General features: G+C 41.9%; 1 protein-coding gene across 7 annotated transcripts in view; it reads right to left on the bottom strand.

The window, feature by feature from the left end:
* cacna1ha (calcium channel, voltage-dependent, T type, alpha 1H subunit a) overlaps window positions 1-19,687 on the bottom strand; it is a 538,349-nt gene that overhangs the window by 161,130 nt on the left and 357,532 nt on the right. For all 7 annotated transcript variants that reach the window (XM_068056489.1, XM_068056490.1, XM_068056488.1 and 4 more), the window contains one exon: window positions 16,866-17,257. In XM_068056489.1, the coding sequence (XP_067912590.1) occupies window positions 16,866-17,257 (392 nt within the window). The remainder of the gene's footprint in view (window positions 1-16,865; window positions 17,258-19,687) is intronic.

Here is a 19,687-nt window from a genome sequence, read left to right as displayed (position 1 = left end):
ACTGCTGAACAGATTATCACCAGCAGAATTACTAGTGGGAAGGCAGTTAAGAACAAAGCTTCCAGTATTGCCTCAACAATTAATGCCTGGATTGAAGACTCAAGACTACAAGAAAGTTCAAGAAAGAGAAAACTCCTATAGAAGGCAACAAACCCGGAACTACAATAGGAGATTTCGAGCGAGAAACTTATCCTCATTAAACAATGGTCAAAAAGTTTGGATACTTGACCTGGAATGAGAAGGTACAGTAAGCAATAAACACAAGGACTATCTGTGATTATATGGTATACGAACGAAAGGAAACTTGCAAAGAAATCCGAGGAATATAATTCCTATTCTGCAAAAGCAACGACCAATAAATCCATTTTCAAGATCCAGATGAAGATGAACATACCCAAACAGAATGGAATACTGCAACCCGTAGATATGAGAAACCAGGTCAGCAACCCACACTTCCTATGAGAACTACTGATCATCCCAGACGGATTACAGCCAGATTGGGGTGAGTTGTCAAACCTCCAATGAAACTGAATCTGTAATGTCAGAGACTTGTAGGGGGGGGGGGGTGGGGGGAAGGGGAGACAGTAGTAGAGAAGTCATAAATGTATAAATGTTTCGAAAAATGTTGGATAAAGACTTGGGGGAGGGGGAGATGTAGTATAAGGATGTAAAGGGTTAATACTGAAGACAGTGAGAGAGACCCCTCCCACTGTATGAGTGATGGTCACACGAGATAGGTTTGAGAAGAAGGTGGTATAGCAGCACAAAGGATGCTAGTTTAGGTGGTTTGCTGAGAGTGTATATGTAACTAACTAATAGAGTTGTTAGTCAACCTTTACCGGAGTCTAAGGCTTTTTCTAGAATGCCCTACAAGCTACTAATACAAACCCAACAATGCAACAGAATGCAGGTCAATGCAGGTCATCCAAAGGTATATTTTGGACAAACAGTCTGACAAAACAGAGGCATGTTGGAGAGGTAGAGCTGGGTTCTATCAGCTTAGATGTGGAAGCCGACTCTGTACTTTATACCATGGTAATCAGTAGGAGATTTCCTTGACTGTGGTGATATTGCCAAAGGGCAGCATATAGTTGAGTAAGAGAAACAGGCTAAGGAAAGATCCTTGGGGGACTCCAGAGGTAACCCTGCAGGGGTAGGAAGAGAAGCTGTTGCCAGAGATGCTGTCGTGACAAACTGACAAGTAGGAGCAGAAACAAACAAGGGCAAACCTACTGAGTGAAGGAGGATGGTACGGTTGACCCTGTCAAAGGCTGCAGACAGATCAAGGAGGACGAGGAGGAATAGTGCATTACTGTCACAGTAGCAGAGGATGCCATTTGTGACTTTAGTTAGGGCTGTTTCAGTGCTGTGTCTGGGACAGAAACCTGATTGGAGAGAGTCAAATATGAAGGTGCAGGAAAAATGGGCAGAAATTTGGGAGACAACAATACATTAAAGAACAAGAAATGTTGGAAATACTCAGCAGGTCTGGCAGCATCTGTGGAGAGAGAAGCAAAGTTAACGTTTCAGGTCACTGACCCTTCTTCAGAATGAGCAGATATTAGAAATGTGAAAGGTTTTAAGCAAGTAAAGCGGGGGTGGGGGAAGAGATAACAAAGGAGAAGGTGTAGATAGGACAAGGTCACAGAGAATAACCGACCAGAAGGTCATGCAGCAAAGGCAAACAATATGTTAATGCTTTGTCTTTCAACATACCATTAACATATTGTTTGCCTTTTCTCCATGACCTTCTGGTCAGTTATTCTCTGTGACCTTGTCCTATCTACTTCCCCCACCCCAGCTTTACTTGCTTAAAACATTTCACATTTCTAATACCTGCTCGTTCTGAAGAAGGATCACTGACCTGAAACGTTAACTCTGCTTCTCTCTCCACAGACGCTGCCAGACCTGATGAGTATCTCCATCATTTCTTGTTTTTATTTCAGATTTCCAGCATCTGCAGTATTTTGCTTTTATATTAATACATTAAAGAACTTTGGTGAGGAAAAGAAGGTTGGAGATGGGGTGGTAGCTTTCAAGGGCAGAGGGGTCAAGAGCTGGCTTTTTACAAGGAGGGTGTTGACGGAAGTTCTGAGAACAAGAGGAACAGTATCTGAGGAGCTGGGATCATTTACAATATCAGCAAGCAAGGGGGCCAGGAAGGAACATTTAAGATTGGATTAGAGATACAGCACTGAAACAGGCCCTTCGGCCCACCGAGTCTGTGCCGACCATCAACCACCCATTTATACTAATCCTACACTAATCCCATAATCCTACCAAACATCCCCACCTGTCCCTATATTTCCCTACCACCTACCTACTAGTGACAATTTATAATGGCCAATTTACCTATCAACCTGCAAGTCTTTTGGCTTGTGGGAGGAAACCGGAGCACCCGGAGAAAACCCACGCAGACACAGGGAGAACTTGCAAACTCCACACAGGCAGTACCCAGAATCGAACCCGGGTCCCTGGAGCTGTGAGGCTGCAGTGCTAACCACTGCGCCACAGTGCCGCCCTTTTGGTTTCTTTCATTTAGGCCTTTCTCCTCTTTCAGTCTGGTTTTGCTTCTGAAATTCATTTTTTTTTTGTTTTACTTTTCATAATTTTTCACCTTTTGTCTTCCTTTCCTTTACTTTTGTCAGTGGTTTCTCTGCTTTCATATTATCTTGGGTTCTGTTCTCTCATCACCTCCATCCCACTTTACATAACTCTACATATTTGCACTGTATTAGTACAAATCAGTTAAGCCATTTGCTCTTACACAGTCTCAGGAAATATGCTAAGATTCCATAAGAGGGTTTGTTTGTGCCTATAATAAATCTTTGAGGAATCTGCATGTGTACTTAGTGGTGCAGGATAGTCGCACGGAACATTTTAGCTGCCTGTTCGCCTGGCTTCTGCTGGGAGGGCAGGGTTAAAATTGGCCCTTTAGAATACTGAGAGCATTCTCAAAAAGAACTTTCCAATTCAATTCCCGGTCTCTTCTGAGTTAGCTGATCTCGGGTGGAGGGTACAACATCTAACTTTTGTGTCTCTGGGTTACTGTCGGCAAAATATAAGCAGAGTTCATGCTGCTGACTGCAATCCTTGCTGTGGACCTTCATTTGCAGTTTTCTTTGGTTTTAGTAGAACAACTACAAAGATGGCTGTTATGTATTCAAAGGATGGACTTGTGATGTCCGCCCCCTGTCCCGGCTACCCCCAACCATATTATATAAGTTTCGAACACTCACAATCCAAGTTCACATGTGAAAGTGAGCTAGGTTCCAGAGGGCTGTCAAAGCCTGTGCAAATATACCCCAGCAAGCATCACTGTCTCACGAGGAGGAGAAAATTAAATGACAGGGTGGGAATCTTATAAAGGCCTTGCTTGCTATGACTTGGTTATAATGATGATAGAATGTATTATTAACGCAGCTTTCTGGAGGCTGGAACTGGTATAAAATCTGCAGAATTTGCAACCAAGTGGCAAATGGATTTCAATGTATCATCCACTTTGGACCTAAAAAGGATAGGACAGGGTACTTTGTAAATGTAAAAAGCTAGAAACAGTGGAGTTCCAGAGAGACTTGGGGGTCCAGCTACATAGATCATTAAAATATCATGAACAAGTACGAAAAATAATCAAAAAGGCTAATGGAACGCTGGCCTTTATATCCAGAGGACTAGAATACAAGGGGGTAGAAGTCATGCTTCAGTTGTACAAAGCCCTGGTAAGACCACACCTGGAGTTACTGTGAGCAGCTCTGAGCACCACACCTTAGAAAGGATATATTGGCCTTGGAGGGAGTGCAACATAGAGGGGGTGGCCGCTGCATCCCTGGCAACGGCATCCGGCATTACTGCGCAGGCGCCGGAATCATTTTTAAAGGGCTTCAAGCCCTTCAGTGGCATTTAAATTTTTAAAGATCACGCTGCCTGGGAAATAACAATAAAATTTTAATTCAGCTTTGAATCCTATCTCCCAACCCCAATGGGTAATCTACATATAAATTGCCCTCTCTCCCCAGAAAAAAACTTTTATTTATAACACGAACTTTCCCCCCCGAAATTTGCTCCCTTTGACCCTCAACCCCTTCCCACCATCCCTGCAACTAATAAAAAGTGTTTTCCCCACTCCCCCAGCCCTCCCGCCTCCCACCAGTGTCTTGCCTCGGAACTCCAACGGATTTCTGAAGGCAGGCGAGTCGCGGCCAGTTAGCCATAAAATCGGTGTGGGAAGGCCACCTTCGGCAGGTAAGTTAATTTGAATGTTAATTATCCTCATTTTAATATTTTAATGAAGGCCCGCTGTCAAGTGGCAGGGGGGCCGCACCAAGGCCTCACCGCCGCCGTTAATATCTGGCGGGGCCTTCTCGGCGTCGTGGGTCGAAGTTGGCCGCTCCCGTTAGCATTTTACGGGCCTCCCCGCCATGACCCACAGCGTCAAGAGGCTGATAAAATTCAGCCCACAGATTTACCCGAAGGATACCTGAACTCCAAGAGTTAAATTACAGGGAGCAATTACACAAACTCGGGTTGTATTCCCTGGAATTTAGAAGGTTAAGGATTGATTTGATTGAAGTTTTCAAGATATTAAGGGGAACAGATAGGGTGGATAGAAAGAAACTATTTCCGCTGGTTGGGGAGTCGAGGACTAGGGGGCATGGTCTAAAAATTAGAGCCAGATCTTTCAGGGGTGAAATTATGAAATACTTCTGCACAAAGGGTCGTCGAAGCTTGGAACCTGCAACTGATGCTAGGTTAATCATTAATTTTAAATGCGAGATTGCTAGATTTTTGTTAACCAATGGGATATGGGGCAAAGGAGTTAAGTTGCAGATCAGGGTAGGCGGTGGCATAGTGGTATTATCACTGGACTAGTAACCCAGAGACCCAGGGTATTCCTCTGGGGACATGGGTTCGAATCCCACCACAGCAGAAGGTGGAATTTGAACTTAATAAAAATCTGGAATTTAAAACTAGTCTAATGATGGCCATGAAACCATTGTCGATTGTTGTAAAAACCCATCTGGTTCACTAATGTCCTTTAGGGAAGGAAATCTGCTGTCCTTACCTGGTCTGGCCTACATGTGACTCCAGACCCACAGCAATGTGGTTAACTCTTACATGCCCTCTGAAATGGCCGAGCAAGCCACTCAGTTGTACCTAACCGCTACGAAGTCAATAAAAAGGAATGAAACCAGACGGACCACCCGTCATCGACCTAGGCAGTGGAAATCGACTCCGGACCTCATGAAGTCTCATGGCATCAGGTTAAATATGGGCAAGGTAACCTCCTACTGATTACCACCTACCACCCTCCCTCAGCTGATGACTCAGTACTCCTCCATGTTGAACAGCACTTGGAGGAAGCACTGAGGGAGGCAAGGGCACAAAATGTACTCTGGGTGGGGGACTTCAATGTCCATCACCATGAGTGGCTCGGTAGCACCACTACTGACCGAGCTGGCCAAGTCCTAAAAGACATGGCTGCTAGACTGGGTCTGTGGCAGGTGGTGGGGGAACCAACACGAGGGAAGAACATACTCGACCTCGTCCTCACCAATCTGCCTGCCGCGGATGCATCTGTCCATGACAGTATTGGTAGGAGTGACCACCGCACAGTCCTTGTGGAGACGAAGTCCCGCCTTCACATTGAGGATACCGTCCATCGTGTTGTGTGGCACTATCACCGTGCTGAATGGGATAGATTTCGAACGGATCTAGCAATGCAAAACTGGGCATCCAGAAGGTGCTGTGGGCCATCATCAGCAGCAGAATTGTACTCAACCACAATCTGTGACCTCATGGCCCGGCATATCCCCCACTCTACCATTACCATCAAGCCAGGAGACCAACCCTGGTTCAATGAAGAGTGCAGGTGGGCATGCCAGGAGCAGCAACAGGCATACCTCAAAATGAGGTGTCAACCTGGTGAAGCTACAACCCAGGACTACTTGCATGCCAAACTGCGTGAGCAGCATGCGATAGACAGAGCTAAGCGATCCCATAACCAACGGATCAGATCTAAGCTCTGCAGTCCTGCCACATCCAGCCGTGAATGGTGGTGGACAATTAAACAACTAACTGGAGGAGGTGGCTCCACAAATATCCCCATCCTCAATGATGGAGGAGCCCAGCACTTCCGTGCGAAAGATAAGGCTGAAGCATTTGCAACAATCTTCAGCCAGAAGTGCCGAGTTGATAATTCATCTCGGCCTCCTCCTGAAGTCCCCAGCATCACAGATGCCAGACTTCAGCCAATGCGATTCACTCCACATGATATCAAGAAACGACTGAAGGCACTGGATATTGCAAAAGCTACGGGTCCTGACAATATTCCGGCAATAGTACTGAAGACCTGCGCTCCAGAACTTGCCGCGCCCCTAGCAAAGCTGTTCCAGTACAGCTACAACACTGGCATCTACCCTGCAATGTGGAAAATTGCCCAGGTATGTCCTGTACACAAAAAGCAGGACAAATCCAACCCGGCCAACTACCGCCCCATTAGCCTACTCTCAATCATCAGTAAAGTGATGGAAGGTGTCATCAACAGTGCCATCAAGCGGCACTTGCTGAGCAACAACCTGCTCAGTGATGCTCAGTTTGGGTTCCACCAGGGCCACTCAGCCCCTGACCTCATTACAGCCTTGGTTCAAACATGGACAAAAGAGCTGAACTTGAGGTGAGGTGAGAGTGACTGCCCTTGACATCAAGGCAGCATTTGACCGAGTATGGCATCAAGGAGCCCTAGCAAAACTGAGGTCAATGGGAATCAGGGGGAAAACCCTCTGTTGGCTCGAGTCATACCTAGCACAAAGGAAGATGGTTGCGGTTGTTGGAGGTCAATCATCTGAGCTCCAGAACATCACTGCAGGAGTACCTCAGGGTAGTGTCCTAGGCCCAACCATCTTCAGCTGCTTCATCAATGACCTTCCTTCAATCATAAGGTCAGAAGTGGGGATGTTCGCTGATGGTTGCACAATGTTCAGCACCATTCGCAACTCCTCAGATACTGAAGCAGTCTGTGTAGAAATGCAGCAAGACCTGGACAATATCCAGGCTTGGGCTGATGTGGCACGTAACATTCGCGCCACACAAGTGCCAGGCAATGACCATCTCCAACAAAAGAGAATCTAACCATCTCCCCTTGACATTCAACGGCATTACCATCGCTGAATCCCCCACTATCAACATCCTAGGGGCTACCATTGACCGAAAACGGAACTGGAGTAGCCATATAAATACCGTGGCTACAAGAGCAGGTCAGAGGCTAGGAATCCTGAGGCGAGTAACTCACCTCCTGACTCCCCAAAGCCTGTCCACAATCTACAAGGCACAAGTCAGGAGTGTGATGGAATATTCTCCACTTGCCTGGATGGGTGCAGCTCCAACAACACTCAAGAAGCTCAACACCATCCAGGACAAAGCGGCCCGCTTGATTGGCACCCCATCTATAAACATTCACTCCCTCCACCACCGACACACAGCGGCAGCAGTGTGTACCATCTACAAGATGCACTGCAGCAATGCACCAAGGCTCCTTCGGCAGCACCTTCCAAACCCGCGACCTCTACCAAGTAGAAGGACAAGGGCAGCAAATACATGGGAACACCACCACCTGCAAGTTCCCCTCCAAGTCCCACACCACCCTGACTTGGAACTATATCGCCGTTCCTTCACTGTCGCTGGGTCAAAATCCTGGAACGCCCTTCCTAACAGCACTGTGGGTGTACCTACCCCACATGGACTGCAGCGGTTCAAGAAGGCAGCTCACCACCACCTTCTCGAGCGCAATTAGGGATGGGCAATAAATGCTGGCCTGGCCAGCGACGCCCACATCCCGTGAATGAATTAAAAAAAAAATCAGCCATGATCTCACTGAATGGTGGAACAGGATGGAAGGGCTAAATGGCCTATTCCTGTTTCTATGTTCCGCACATTTATGGTATAGATTTTATATTTTTAGACATGAAACCATTTTGGATGCATTTGGATTTTTCCCAAAAAGCACAGTTATTTAAATGGTGCATGCACATTTGAACACTAATACCTACAGCAAAAGGCTTCAAGAGCATTTGTGCCTAATAAACACTGCCAAACTAGATATTGAGAAAGCAATGTTGAGAACCTACGCTTGGGGAACATTTCAGCTGTCAATATCTATCGACAAATACAAAGAGTACTCTTCATCAACCGCCTCCTGCAACCCCCGGAGATTACACAAAAAGGAACACTTGACACATAATTCTACAAAATACCATATTATTTGGCTGCCTCTCACAAAATGGATTTCCTCTGTACACTGACACTGTAGTTAGTTGGTGACACAGTTTAACATGACAGTTAATGATGCTGGGTAACAAAATGTCAACTGGCATCTCAGATTAAAAAAAAACTTTTTCTGAAGCTATTAAGGCTACAATGTTGTTGACAAGCTTTAGTTAAATGCAAAATATTTGAAGTGATCATGTCATTAATCAAATATTTTTAATGACACTGTGATCTGCAACATCGTGGGTCAAAAAATCTGTTGATTTGTGCAATTACTGTGAACTCATACCTTTCATGTTGAAAGTAAAACACATCACAGTGCATTTCTGCTGAACAACTTTGAAGCTCACCATTCAATCATTATACTTGAGTGAATACTGTTCTTCTCATGTTGTATAATGATGCAATACATCATCCAATAAAGGTTAAAGGTTACGTGGCATTATAGAATTCAAATTACAAATCACAAAAGTAAAAGTTCTGGGTAATTACCCTGAAATATTTAGATTGCATGTACGTTATTTATATTTTTTCTCGCCTGCTGTGCTGCAATCAAATGCTGATAATATCAGAGACAACCAAAATCTGCAGGGTAATTCCACAAATCAATGATGCCAAATCAATGTCAGTGTAAAGCAGAGCAACTTTAGATGTTTGTGTCATCCTCACTGAAGCTGTTGCAGTGGATTTAAAATTGATATGATGGGAATTTCAACTCCTGGGAGGGAGCGCAGCCTAGCAAGCAGCCAGCTGGCCTGGGAATGGCAATTCTGACCAATTTTAATCATTGAGCTTCATTAGCATGCTGCTGAGTTCCCACCCAAAATGGGAGGAAAGTCGGGGCCCACTGACCCAAGGTAAGTGCAGTGACAGGGGTTCTGGGGCGGACAGATCACAGGTCACAGGAGACCTACACTTCCGTTGTGTAGCCTGATGGAGCACTCCTGCTGAATCAGGTAATTGGACTGTGTTCCCACTTCATTTTTATACTTTATATAGCAACTTGACTTTATTATAACGTATAGCTGTGAAGTCCCACTTCAATGTAGAGCTACTTTATAAAGCAGCTCTATGACAGATTAATAAAATATGATACTTGGAACTGTGAACGTGGTATTTGCAGGGACTGAGGGGATGATAAGAAAATATGTTTGAAAACTGGGAGGAGCAGGACCAGGAAGGGATCAAAACAAGAAAGGAATAAACAGGAAAGCAAGCAAGATAAATTGTCATCTAAAGAACCAAATAAGTGCTCATGGGAATGGGCCTTTATTAAAAAAAAGTAGTGTTGGTCAATTATGCTTTACAATTGACACAAATATTCATGTCAGTTGAACAAAACATTTTTTGCTCTATGTATAAATATAGGTGACATGGCTGACAAAATAGCTGTAAGTATAACTGCCCATTTTCTTAGGTGTATTCAGCTACAGGTTCCTAGCATTTGCAGCAATGTTATAGTCTCCTGAAACTGCTACCCTAGCAGGTTCAGCTCCAGCCACACAGATTATAATGATTACAGCCTGGTAATTACAAGGTGCAATATTGTATGACCACTTCACGCAATCAAATTCCTCTGAAACATATTTTAACAGGAGACCAAAAATTCTTATTAAAATAGCAGACAGAGGACACATTAATTGCTCATCTGATCATACAGTTCAATATGCATCTTTTTAAAGACCTGTTCCCTATGCAAATTCAGAAATCATAAATTCTAACCATAAATAATAACATTTATCTCTTCAGGATAATTTCTTATTTAAAATATTTTAGGTAATTGTTTTATTGAAATGTATAGATTATTTCATGTATTTTATTGTGCTATATGGGGCTTGATTAAAAACACAAAACTGTTCATGAAAGAATAATGTACACTGCACTGTGCAAGGACCAGTCTAGAGAATTGTATATTCTTGCTGCAGGAGACAGGAGACAGGAGCAATTCTTATATTGGGAAATCTCTGGAGCCAGGATCTATAAACACCTTATTTTGGAAAATTACAAAACACTGGTTCAACTTTCAGAGGCAGATAAAGGTGGAGCTCAGCCTTTACTGAGATCCAAATACACAAGGTGATCCCATGAGTTTCCATTATTGCACAGATACAAAAGTGACTATCAACACTAATTGCACCAAGGTAGATACTAAATAAATAATTCAGCCACTAATTAAATCTGTGTGTTTTGTATGATTCCCTACTTTAAAATAGTTTTACAACCATACGTAACCATTTTGAAAAGGAAGAATTAATGGCCCTCATACTCCAACCCTACCAGACCACTAAAGCAGCTATAGGCACTGGCATGTTGCACCACAGACATTTGACAAAATTAAGCCATGGAAATGGGGGCAATTAATCTGTATATAAAGTGTACAGCCAACCTAATGCCATAAAAACACAGTCCTATTTAAAACACATTTCGCCCTATAAATAAAGTAGCTAAGCATACAATCATTAAAGGAGAGCAGCACAACTGTATTAGCTAGCTAACAAACGAAATAGTATGAAATGCCAATGTAAATTATTTTTGTTGACAGAATAGAACTAGCTATACCACGTCACAGGGTGGTAGATAGGCCTTATCGAATGACCTCTGTGGATTCACACTGTGTCAGGAATGCAAATTCATCCAATAAGCCATAAAACTCAAGGAGAGGATTGTTATTGTGGTTATTGAGGTGAGGCAGTAGAAAAATAAGCAATAACAAATCAGACAATTTCTCACAGTGCTGTCGTCACAAGACAAGTTATCCCATGGTCATGTATGTGCAACTTCCCTATCTGCTCGTAATATGTGTCTGAAGATAGGGCAGCCAACAACAGGGTAGTGATTTACAAATCAGGAGAATGTTATAGGATGGAGCAGATAGTACTTCAGCAAAGTCATGTAAAACAGTGGGACAGGAAGGGACAGAGAGATTAATGGTAGGTAACCAAGACTAGTTTATTCATCTTGACAGGCTGTTAAACTAGGTCCTCGATTCTAAAATACAGAAAACAGAATCTCTCATGGACTAAATGTCATTTGCTAAGCAAAGCGAATGACAAAATTAGATAAAGACAATTACAAATAAATAGGATCCTTCAGTTCCTTCAATAAAGCGATTCCCTTAAATTCACTATGTCTATATATCAGTCTATCATTGTTGATTCCGATTCAGCTCTGACATGATCATTATTAACAAAAAGCTTTTCTGCAAAATGTTGAGCAATTGTTACTGCATGTATTATTCAATTACAAAATATTTAGTCATTATCTGTAGAACTCCAGACTAACCAATTTATGTCCAAGCCAAATCTCCTACCCGGTAGCAAAGGTGTTCTTAAAACACAAATTATGAAACAGACAACTTTCAAATGACATTGGCCACTCAGGTTATCTGCCCTCAAACTGGATAGTAAATGATGCACATTGTAGTTACTGATCTTTGACATACTTGTAAAATTTGTCCTCTAATCCAATTCACAGCAAAAAAAAAGTTAATGACTGTATCTAACATGGTCGTTGAAACATAATAAATTTTTACTATGTCTTCCCCGACAAGTTTTAAAACTGAAAATGCAGCATGGATTTTGTTAAGGAATCATAAATTAAGGTTTATTAAAGCTATCGGTTACATTGTATTTACTAACTATTGTTTATAGGTCAGCAGCATTCTATTTTCATCAATATCACACAGCCCCGATATACCGTACTCGGAGAACATTGTATTTACTAACTATTGTATATAGGTCAGTAGCATTCTATTTTTGCCAATATCATACAGCCACCAATATACCGTACTCGGAGAACATTGTATTTACGAACTATTGTATATAGGTCAGTAGCATTCTATTTTCGCCAATATCACACAGCCCCAATATACCGTACATGGAACATACAGTGCGAACTTCTGGAAATTCCTTGGATTTTCTTGCCTGTTTTCCCCTTAATACAAGTGCTGGAACAATGAGATTCCAATTGGAATTGTGACATTTATATAGAACTAAAAGTCCAGTAACTTCCAACATGTCACTGACTTTTTGTCCCATGTGAAAGTAATGCATGCCAGAGCATAGAAATCGAGACATACCCTAAGTGACTTTTTCCATTTTAAAATGAGTTTACAGAACACATGCCTTTAAACTTGTGTTTTAAAATAATGTAGCTGCTAAGTTATTTTAAAACACAAGGTTTAAGGATAGGAGCAGGGGTGTCCAACCTTTTTGCATGGGGGGACCACTTACAATTTTTGTTTTACATAGGAGGCCAGTGAGACAATTTTGGAAAGATAAAGATATTAAAAATTAACTTACTATTAATCAAAACAACAAATGTGCATTTTTGTGAAGAAGCTTTAAATGAGAAGATTAATTTATTGACTTACTATCTTGTCACTATGTTGGACAATGATTTAGTGAGATACCTGGCATTTTTTTGCTTGCATAAGTAGTCAGTGTCTGCCCGCACACTTGTGTAGTGATGCAGAGTATTCCGGATAGATATCCATATGTCTGGAGTGATCTTGATTGCTCTCTCTCCCTCCTTGCTCTCTATGTTTGTCTGTCTCTCTGTGTCTCTCCCTCCCCCTGCCTCTCTATTTCCCCCCTCTCTGTGTTGCTTCCACCCTACCCATGTCATTCCCCCCCCCCATCTGTGTTGTCCCCCTGCTCACTCATACTCTCTGTCCCCCAGTTCTCTCCCCCCATTCTCTCTCTTTCTCCATCTGCCTCACTCTCTCTCTCCCCCCACTCTCTCTCTCTCTCCTCCAACTCTCTTTGCCCCCACTCTCTCTCCCCAACTCTCTCTCTATCCCCTCACTCTCTCTGTACCCCCCCCCCACTCTCTCTCTCTGTACCCCCCACTCTCTCTCTCTGTACCCCCCACTCTCTCTCTCTGTACCCCCCCCCACTCTCTCTGTACCCTCCCACTCTCTCTGTACCCACCCACTCTCTCCCTCTGACCCCCCCAAACTCTCTCCCCAAACCCCCCCACTCTCTCTCTCTGACCCATGCACTCTCTCTCTCTGTACCAACCGCACACTCCTCCCCCCATTCATTCTCTCTCTACTTTTCCCGCTTTCTCTCTGACCGCTGCTGAGAGCGGGAACAGCACTTTTGAACTTCGGACAGCTTTGTGGTTTTCCAGCGGACTTTAGAAAAAAAATCGGAACCTGTCGGAAAACCACGGCTGGAATTTTTTGTTGGGCAGGAGGCCCCACCCACCGGCCAAAAATTCGGTGGCGAGCCCCCCTCTGCCTGGGAGACAGGGGAGCCAGGCTGTGATCTTTTGCTCCCCAGGCCCTTAATTAGTCTGGGGCGGGACTCCCACCTCTTTGATGCAGGATGTCCCGCCTAATGGAGCTGCCAGCCAATCAGCCGGCCGGTAGCTCTTAGTCCCAGCAGCGCCACTGAGAGTGGTGACCACTGCTAGGACTACACCCAGCCATTGCAAGCAAGGTGAAGGACGACCCAGAAGACAGGTACGTTTTTAGGGCCACGCTGGGGTCAATCGGCCAGGCCCCGGTGGGGCAAGGGCGGAGTCGGTTAGGGGGGCAAGGAGGAGTGTTGTGCTTCGGAGGCAACCCTCCATGGGGCACAGGATGCCCGAGCAGGTGGGACACCCCGCAAGAAGGTCACCTGGTTTTACCAGACGTGGTTCTTGAGGCTTTTGCCTTATGGCCGCCGTGGGAGGAGGCCCTTAAGTGCCAGTTAATTGACCACTCTAGGGCCTTGATTGGCCTGGGGCGGGCAGGCTGTTTCTCGCTGCTGCCGCCCCATGTAAAATTGCAGCAGGGGTGGGAGAGGGTCAGGAACGGCAACCCCCACCCCTCCTCCCACTCAATATTATGCACCCCTACCCCCCCCCCCACCCCCACACCACCCCCCGCCCACCATCCCGCTCGTTTGGGTGCTATAAGATTCTGGCCCACAAATCTGTCCAAAGTTCAGATGCGCTGTCTCTGCTTCAGCACCTGTCAGCTATGAAACTGATACTTGCGATTTTTTAAAAAGCCAGTCTGAAGAAGCTAATGGGTAATTTCTCATCCCTGAAATTACCCGTCATGGACCCCAAAATTGATTACCATGGGCACTGGTGTCCATGTACAGACAGGCTGCGACCCCTGCATTGAAGTCACACAAAAAAAACCTGAAAAATCCAAAAGACATTACTTTGGTTACGCTAATTCCAATTAATCTATTATATGATTTTACGTGACTTGTTTACTCAATCAAGAGTAAAGCTCCCATCTAATTGTCTAACTGAACTGGAAACCTGTAAACTCACTATAAACCTACCGAATGCAGATCTACTAATAAGCTATGAATTTATTTCTATTGGTGAGGACAGATTCCCAGGGCTTCTTCCTTTTTAAATGGATCATTTGAAGTACCTCTATCACTAGGCCTGTGTATTTTGCAATCATATAAGTCAAAGCAGAGCATATTATGCCAGACACATGGGGTATAAAAAGTGTGAAATAAATTTACATTCTTCCAAAACTCTCATTTTTCTCTTTCTTCAAAACATCTCGTCAAATTTACAAATCATTAGCGGCAATTCAAATTTTGAGGCTTGGATATCATGTAGGTCAGAATTTTAAAATGCTATTGAAGCGGAACTCAAAATTATGTTCATTCTAACTCTCAAGTCCACGTATCAAAAAAATTATTTTTGTTCACACTCCGAAAAAACGATAACTGAAGTTAGACTACACTAAACATTACATCAAAGGAAGAGGAACAGAAGAGGAAATCAAGTGAAGCAAGACAAGTATATCAAAGAGGAAACAGATTAATCACAGGATCTGAAAGATAATGAATCTGCCTTATTTTGAAAAAACTGTACAATACTTTATTAAAATAAACTGTCAAACCATAAAATATAATTACCATAAAACATAATTACCATAAAATTATCTCTTTACAGTACAATTAATCTATTATCCTTTATTGGTCTATGCACTGCTGTAAATGTACTTGAACATTAAAAGAACCTATTCATGTGTTGAAGACAAAGGGCGATCTCAGATAAAATTGTTGCTAACAAATGCTAATGTACTATTAATAAATTTGAGTGTAAAGGTACAGGCAATTCTCATTACTGAATGTATTAATATAAATTGGTTTCCTTGATCAAGAAAGTAAGGCAGCAGAAAGCAGGCAGAATTTGGTTTGTTGTGCATTTAAGTTAGAGGCCTAATCTTTAACTTGTGTTCTGCTCTATACATGTTACTTAAGCAGGAGTTCTCAACTTTTTTGCTTCTAAGGACCTCCTCCCTTGTTACAAAAATTCTCCCGACTTTCCCCATAACACAAAACAAGTTTTTTTGTGTAAAAATTTGTTATACAATTTAACATGTATATTTATTATTATTGTTTCACATTATTTAATGCGAAACTTGTTGCTGGTGATGGGTACCAGACCAACGTTTGGGTGAGGGGCATGGGCACCAGAATGAGGCTCGGGTGAGAGGAATAGACACCAGATCACGGCTTGGTTGAGGGGTGTAGTGACGAGTTGCAGTTGCGAGCCTTCTTGCCCCTGCATGAGCACTGAAGCTCAGTTACTGAATCGAATGGTCATGGCACTCAAGCATGTGTTTTAAAAAATCATTAAAGAGAGAGCGAGAGAGGCGTGTCTGGATTGCACAAGACCTGCATTCTATACACACTCTAATTATTTTTGGTGAACCTCTTGAAACCTTCTTGTCCCCTCGGCATTTGTGCCTCCTTTGAAACCCCCTGACTTAAACTACAGTACAAACTCATTATAACAATATCTTATCATAAACCTTTTGCTTGACCCCTGGGCATGTTCCATTAGCGTCAAAATAGCAGCTTAAAACGCCATAAAATGAAGTTCTTATCAGGACTGCTTTACCAATCTTAAATTGGTAACGGAGGTTGATTGACATTTAAAAACCCAAATGAGTTATGGACTGCAAAGTATTATAAACTAGGAAATCATTCTAAAGCTATTGATGCTGTATATTTGTATTCTGCTGTCAAATCTTAATTACGGTAGAATTTGAGAATTATTGACCAAACATTTTTTTTCTCCACAAGCCTCCTCAAATCCCATAACATTTACTCATATTCATTATCTCATACATTGTCTGACAGGGTAGCCAGGTGGTCTACTCCCAAGCCTTTCTCCATTCTCTTAAGTTGGCCATCAGAAGTTTATGATAACTGACTGGCCTCACCAAATTCCAATTCTTCTCTTGTTGCAAATCATCAGGCCTCTGGTAGACACAGACTCTCAGTGACATTCAAAAATACAGTCAATTTTAAGCCTTAGCTCTAGCAGCCCACAGCAAATGCCACATCATGATGTTTTAACAATGTTTGCATGACACTAAAAGACAATTTTACTTGCTTTCCTATCTTGGTACTCCATTTTGGTTAAGAACAACAACCTCAGCAAGTCAATTAACCTTTAAATGTAATTTATGTTTTCTCATAATAAGCAGACTATATCTGTCTAATTAGCTTTCAAGGCTTGTCAAGCAAAATAACACAAAGGCATAACCAAGTCAGAAAACATTAAGTGCAAACCATTTCTTTTGCAAGCAAATCCAGTCACCAGACAGACAGAAACGTTAATTATTTTACCTGCTCATGGTACTCAATACCCATGCTCAAGGTGTTGATCAGAATGGCTATCATAATCCCACGGTTGAAATATTTACTTTCCACAATTCTTTTCATTTTTTCAGAGAATAATGTCCAGAGCAGGATACATCTATTCTTTCCCTTTGGTTTCTTTTTGCTCTTGTGTATCCGATCTCTTTGGTCACCTTGCGTGACGTCTTGTGTAAATTCGTACACGCCATCAGCATCAGAGTCACCACTTTCTGAATTGCTGAGCTCTAGCTCTGGGTTTTCCAAAATGCGGGCACAATAGGGGCAACTCTGAAGTTCACAAGTCAAGATTCCAGCCTGAGTATTGGGTGCAGAACATGGCATGTTGAGTCCTGACAACTTGCTTGCAGCTCGAAAGATTCCTTCAATAACGATATCCAAACAAAATTATCAAAATGCAGTGAAATTTATATAATTTGTTGCTACCTCTTACCGAAAACCTTAATAATAATATTCTTTATTATTTTTGTAACTTAACATTGCAAATATATACCTGCTATTCACTAAGACTGCCAGTTTAGTGGCATGAGATATTCGTTTATTTAATGAGTACATATGGAACATCTCTTGTGAATTATGTTGCTATTTCCAGCCAGTTATCGCTAAGGAGCCACCACATACCCAATTCACGTTACTAACTGAGCAAATATTATTATCACTCTGATTCCATTTGCATGGCAATGCAAACAGTAAATAGAAACCCAAAGTTCATCAAACGCTGCAATAAAATCAATCTGAATTGCAATCATTCAAAACTACTTAACAATTTTCTCCATATTTGATTCATTATTACATCTCCTGAATTAAAATATGAAGACTATCATTTTATATTCAAAAATATTCATCTTTGGGTTCAGTTAAAGACAAGTGAAGATAGATGAAACATTGAGGAAATCCTTTTGAGTGGAAAGACAAAATAACCATGGTGATGAGCATCAATATACCATTTTCTGGCATCATTATATCTACACATTGCATTGGGGAACTTTTAACAATCAAAAGTACCAATGGAAAACCAAAAGAACCTCTTCCTCTTTTAAAGACCACCTCACATTAGGCAAAAGGATGCCAGTTGGTATCATATCTCATTGTTATAGTTTACAAAAGCTGTCATTAGCCCTTCCAATCATTGAGCCACATAATAAATTGTGACCATGGACCTTTACTGTTTTATTGGCTGCACAGCTGAATTTGGTAAAATTTGGACCATTTTTGGTTCTTGCTTTCCGAGCTCTTGATGGTAAATTTCAGCACACATCTGCAGATGGATCAAATGTCCCTCAATGCATGCACACTACAATTTAACATATGCAGACTACTATCTCTCTCTCTCTCTGTATGCATGATCAGTGTCTCACAAAAAATTTCTCCTCAATGGAAAACAGCGTTTATGTCTTGGGTCATTCCAAGGAACGTTTCAAAAAGTAAACACTATAAAAGAGGAAGATTTACTCTGCATGTGTATAACAAGATTGTAAACCCATTCATAAGGAACAGATTTAAGATTTCATAGATAGTGTACAGAGGAATTCTTTCCCCCAAATTGTCTAATTTTAGAAAGTTCATACCTTGTGATGGTAATCCAGAAGCAAGGATGGTAGAAAAAAAAGTCAATAATCTGAAGTCGCAGTGAAGGCCTAACCGATGTTTGGCAGGAAGACAGTATCACTTGAATAGAGCTTTAATTTCATCCACTAGGCCACAATCAATCTATTTAAGATCAATGTAGCAATTTGTGCATTCATCTTAAATTGCTTCCAATGGGATGGTCAATGGACACTAATTGGCTTCATAGATAAATTATGATTACAAATTTGGGCAATAGGGTAGCTGACTATTGCAAATCGGTTTACTTTGGGGTGCTAGGTTAAAATTATTTCTCGGATACTGGTTCTTAGCAAATGGTCAAATCTCTTATTTCCTTGTGTTCTGTTCCACACATGTTACTTAAAATTAAGCCTTTTTTCCAATATAGTTTTGTCTTTTACCTCATCTTTTCACTTTGTTTCTATTTCCTTTTTCAACATTTATTTACTTTTCCATTTCATTTTCTATGTCTTGAGATCTATACTTGCAAATCTTGGTCAGAACTGAATCTTGTTCATATGTTTTCAAGTCTATTAAAACACTGGAATTATGTTATACTAGGCTTGATTTAAAAATAGACCCCAAAGGTCAGTGCAGTATGTTCTTTTTGATGCTAAGAACATGGAATAAATGACTTCTCATGTGTTTAGCAACAACCTGAAACAAGATGGTAACTTATTTAATGCACAAAAGATACTGAGTCAGAAGTCAGAGACATGGCTAAAACCGTTACTATGTACTGCATACAGATGCGAGAGAAAGATTAGAAAATTCTAATATTGGGAAAAAGTAAATTCTAAAGCAAAAACTCCCTGATGCTTTGTTAAAAAAAGCTTGCTGATTGTATTTGCTGGTAAGACTATTGTGTGAGAGATTATTCTGAAAATGTCATCTCAGATTTGAGTGCAGTTCCTAGGGATAAACAGTGGGACTCCAATTAACTTCACTTCTGAATTTAAAAATTAATAGCTGTGAGATCTTGGCATGTTTGTTTGAGGTTCTTTGCCAAAAAAGATACCAAAGGTATGGTGAGTCTTAAAGAAAATATTACAGTTCCGATATTTCAACGATGGGAAAAATGGAGTTGAGCTGACCCATTGTGCTGGCTCACAAGCATTTCTAGCACAGAGGGAATGCCTGGACGAATATTTCAACATGAGTCCCTCTGAATTTGGTTAGGTTACAGGTACAGGGAAATCTTGCCC

Source organism: Heterodontus francisci, chromosome 24 (genome assembly GCF_036365525.1).
Source record: "Heterodontus francisci isolate sHetFra1 chromosome 24, sHetFra1.hap1, whole genome shotgun sequence".
NCBI classification, from domain to species: Eukaryota; Metazoa; Chordata; class Chondrichthyes; order Heterodontiformes; family Heterodontidae; genus Heterodontus; species Heterodontus francisci.
The sequence above is the reverse complement of the archived record's forward strand: the minus strand, read 5'-3'. Positions and strand labels throughout refer to the sequence as shown.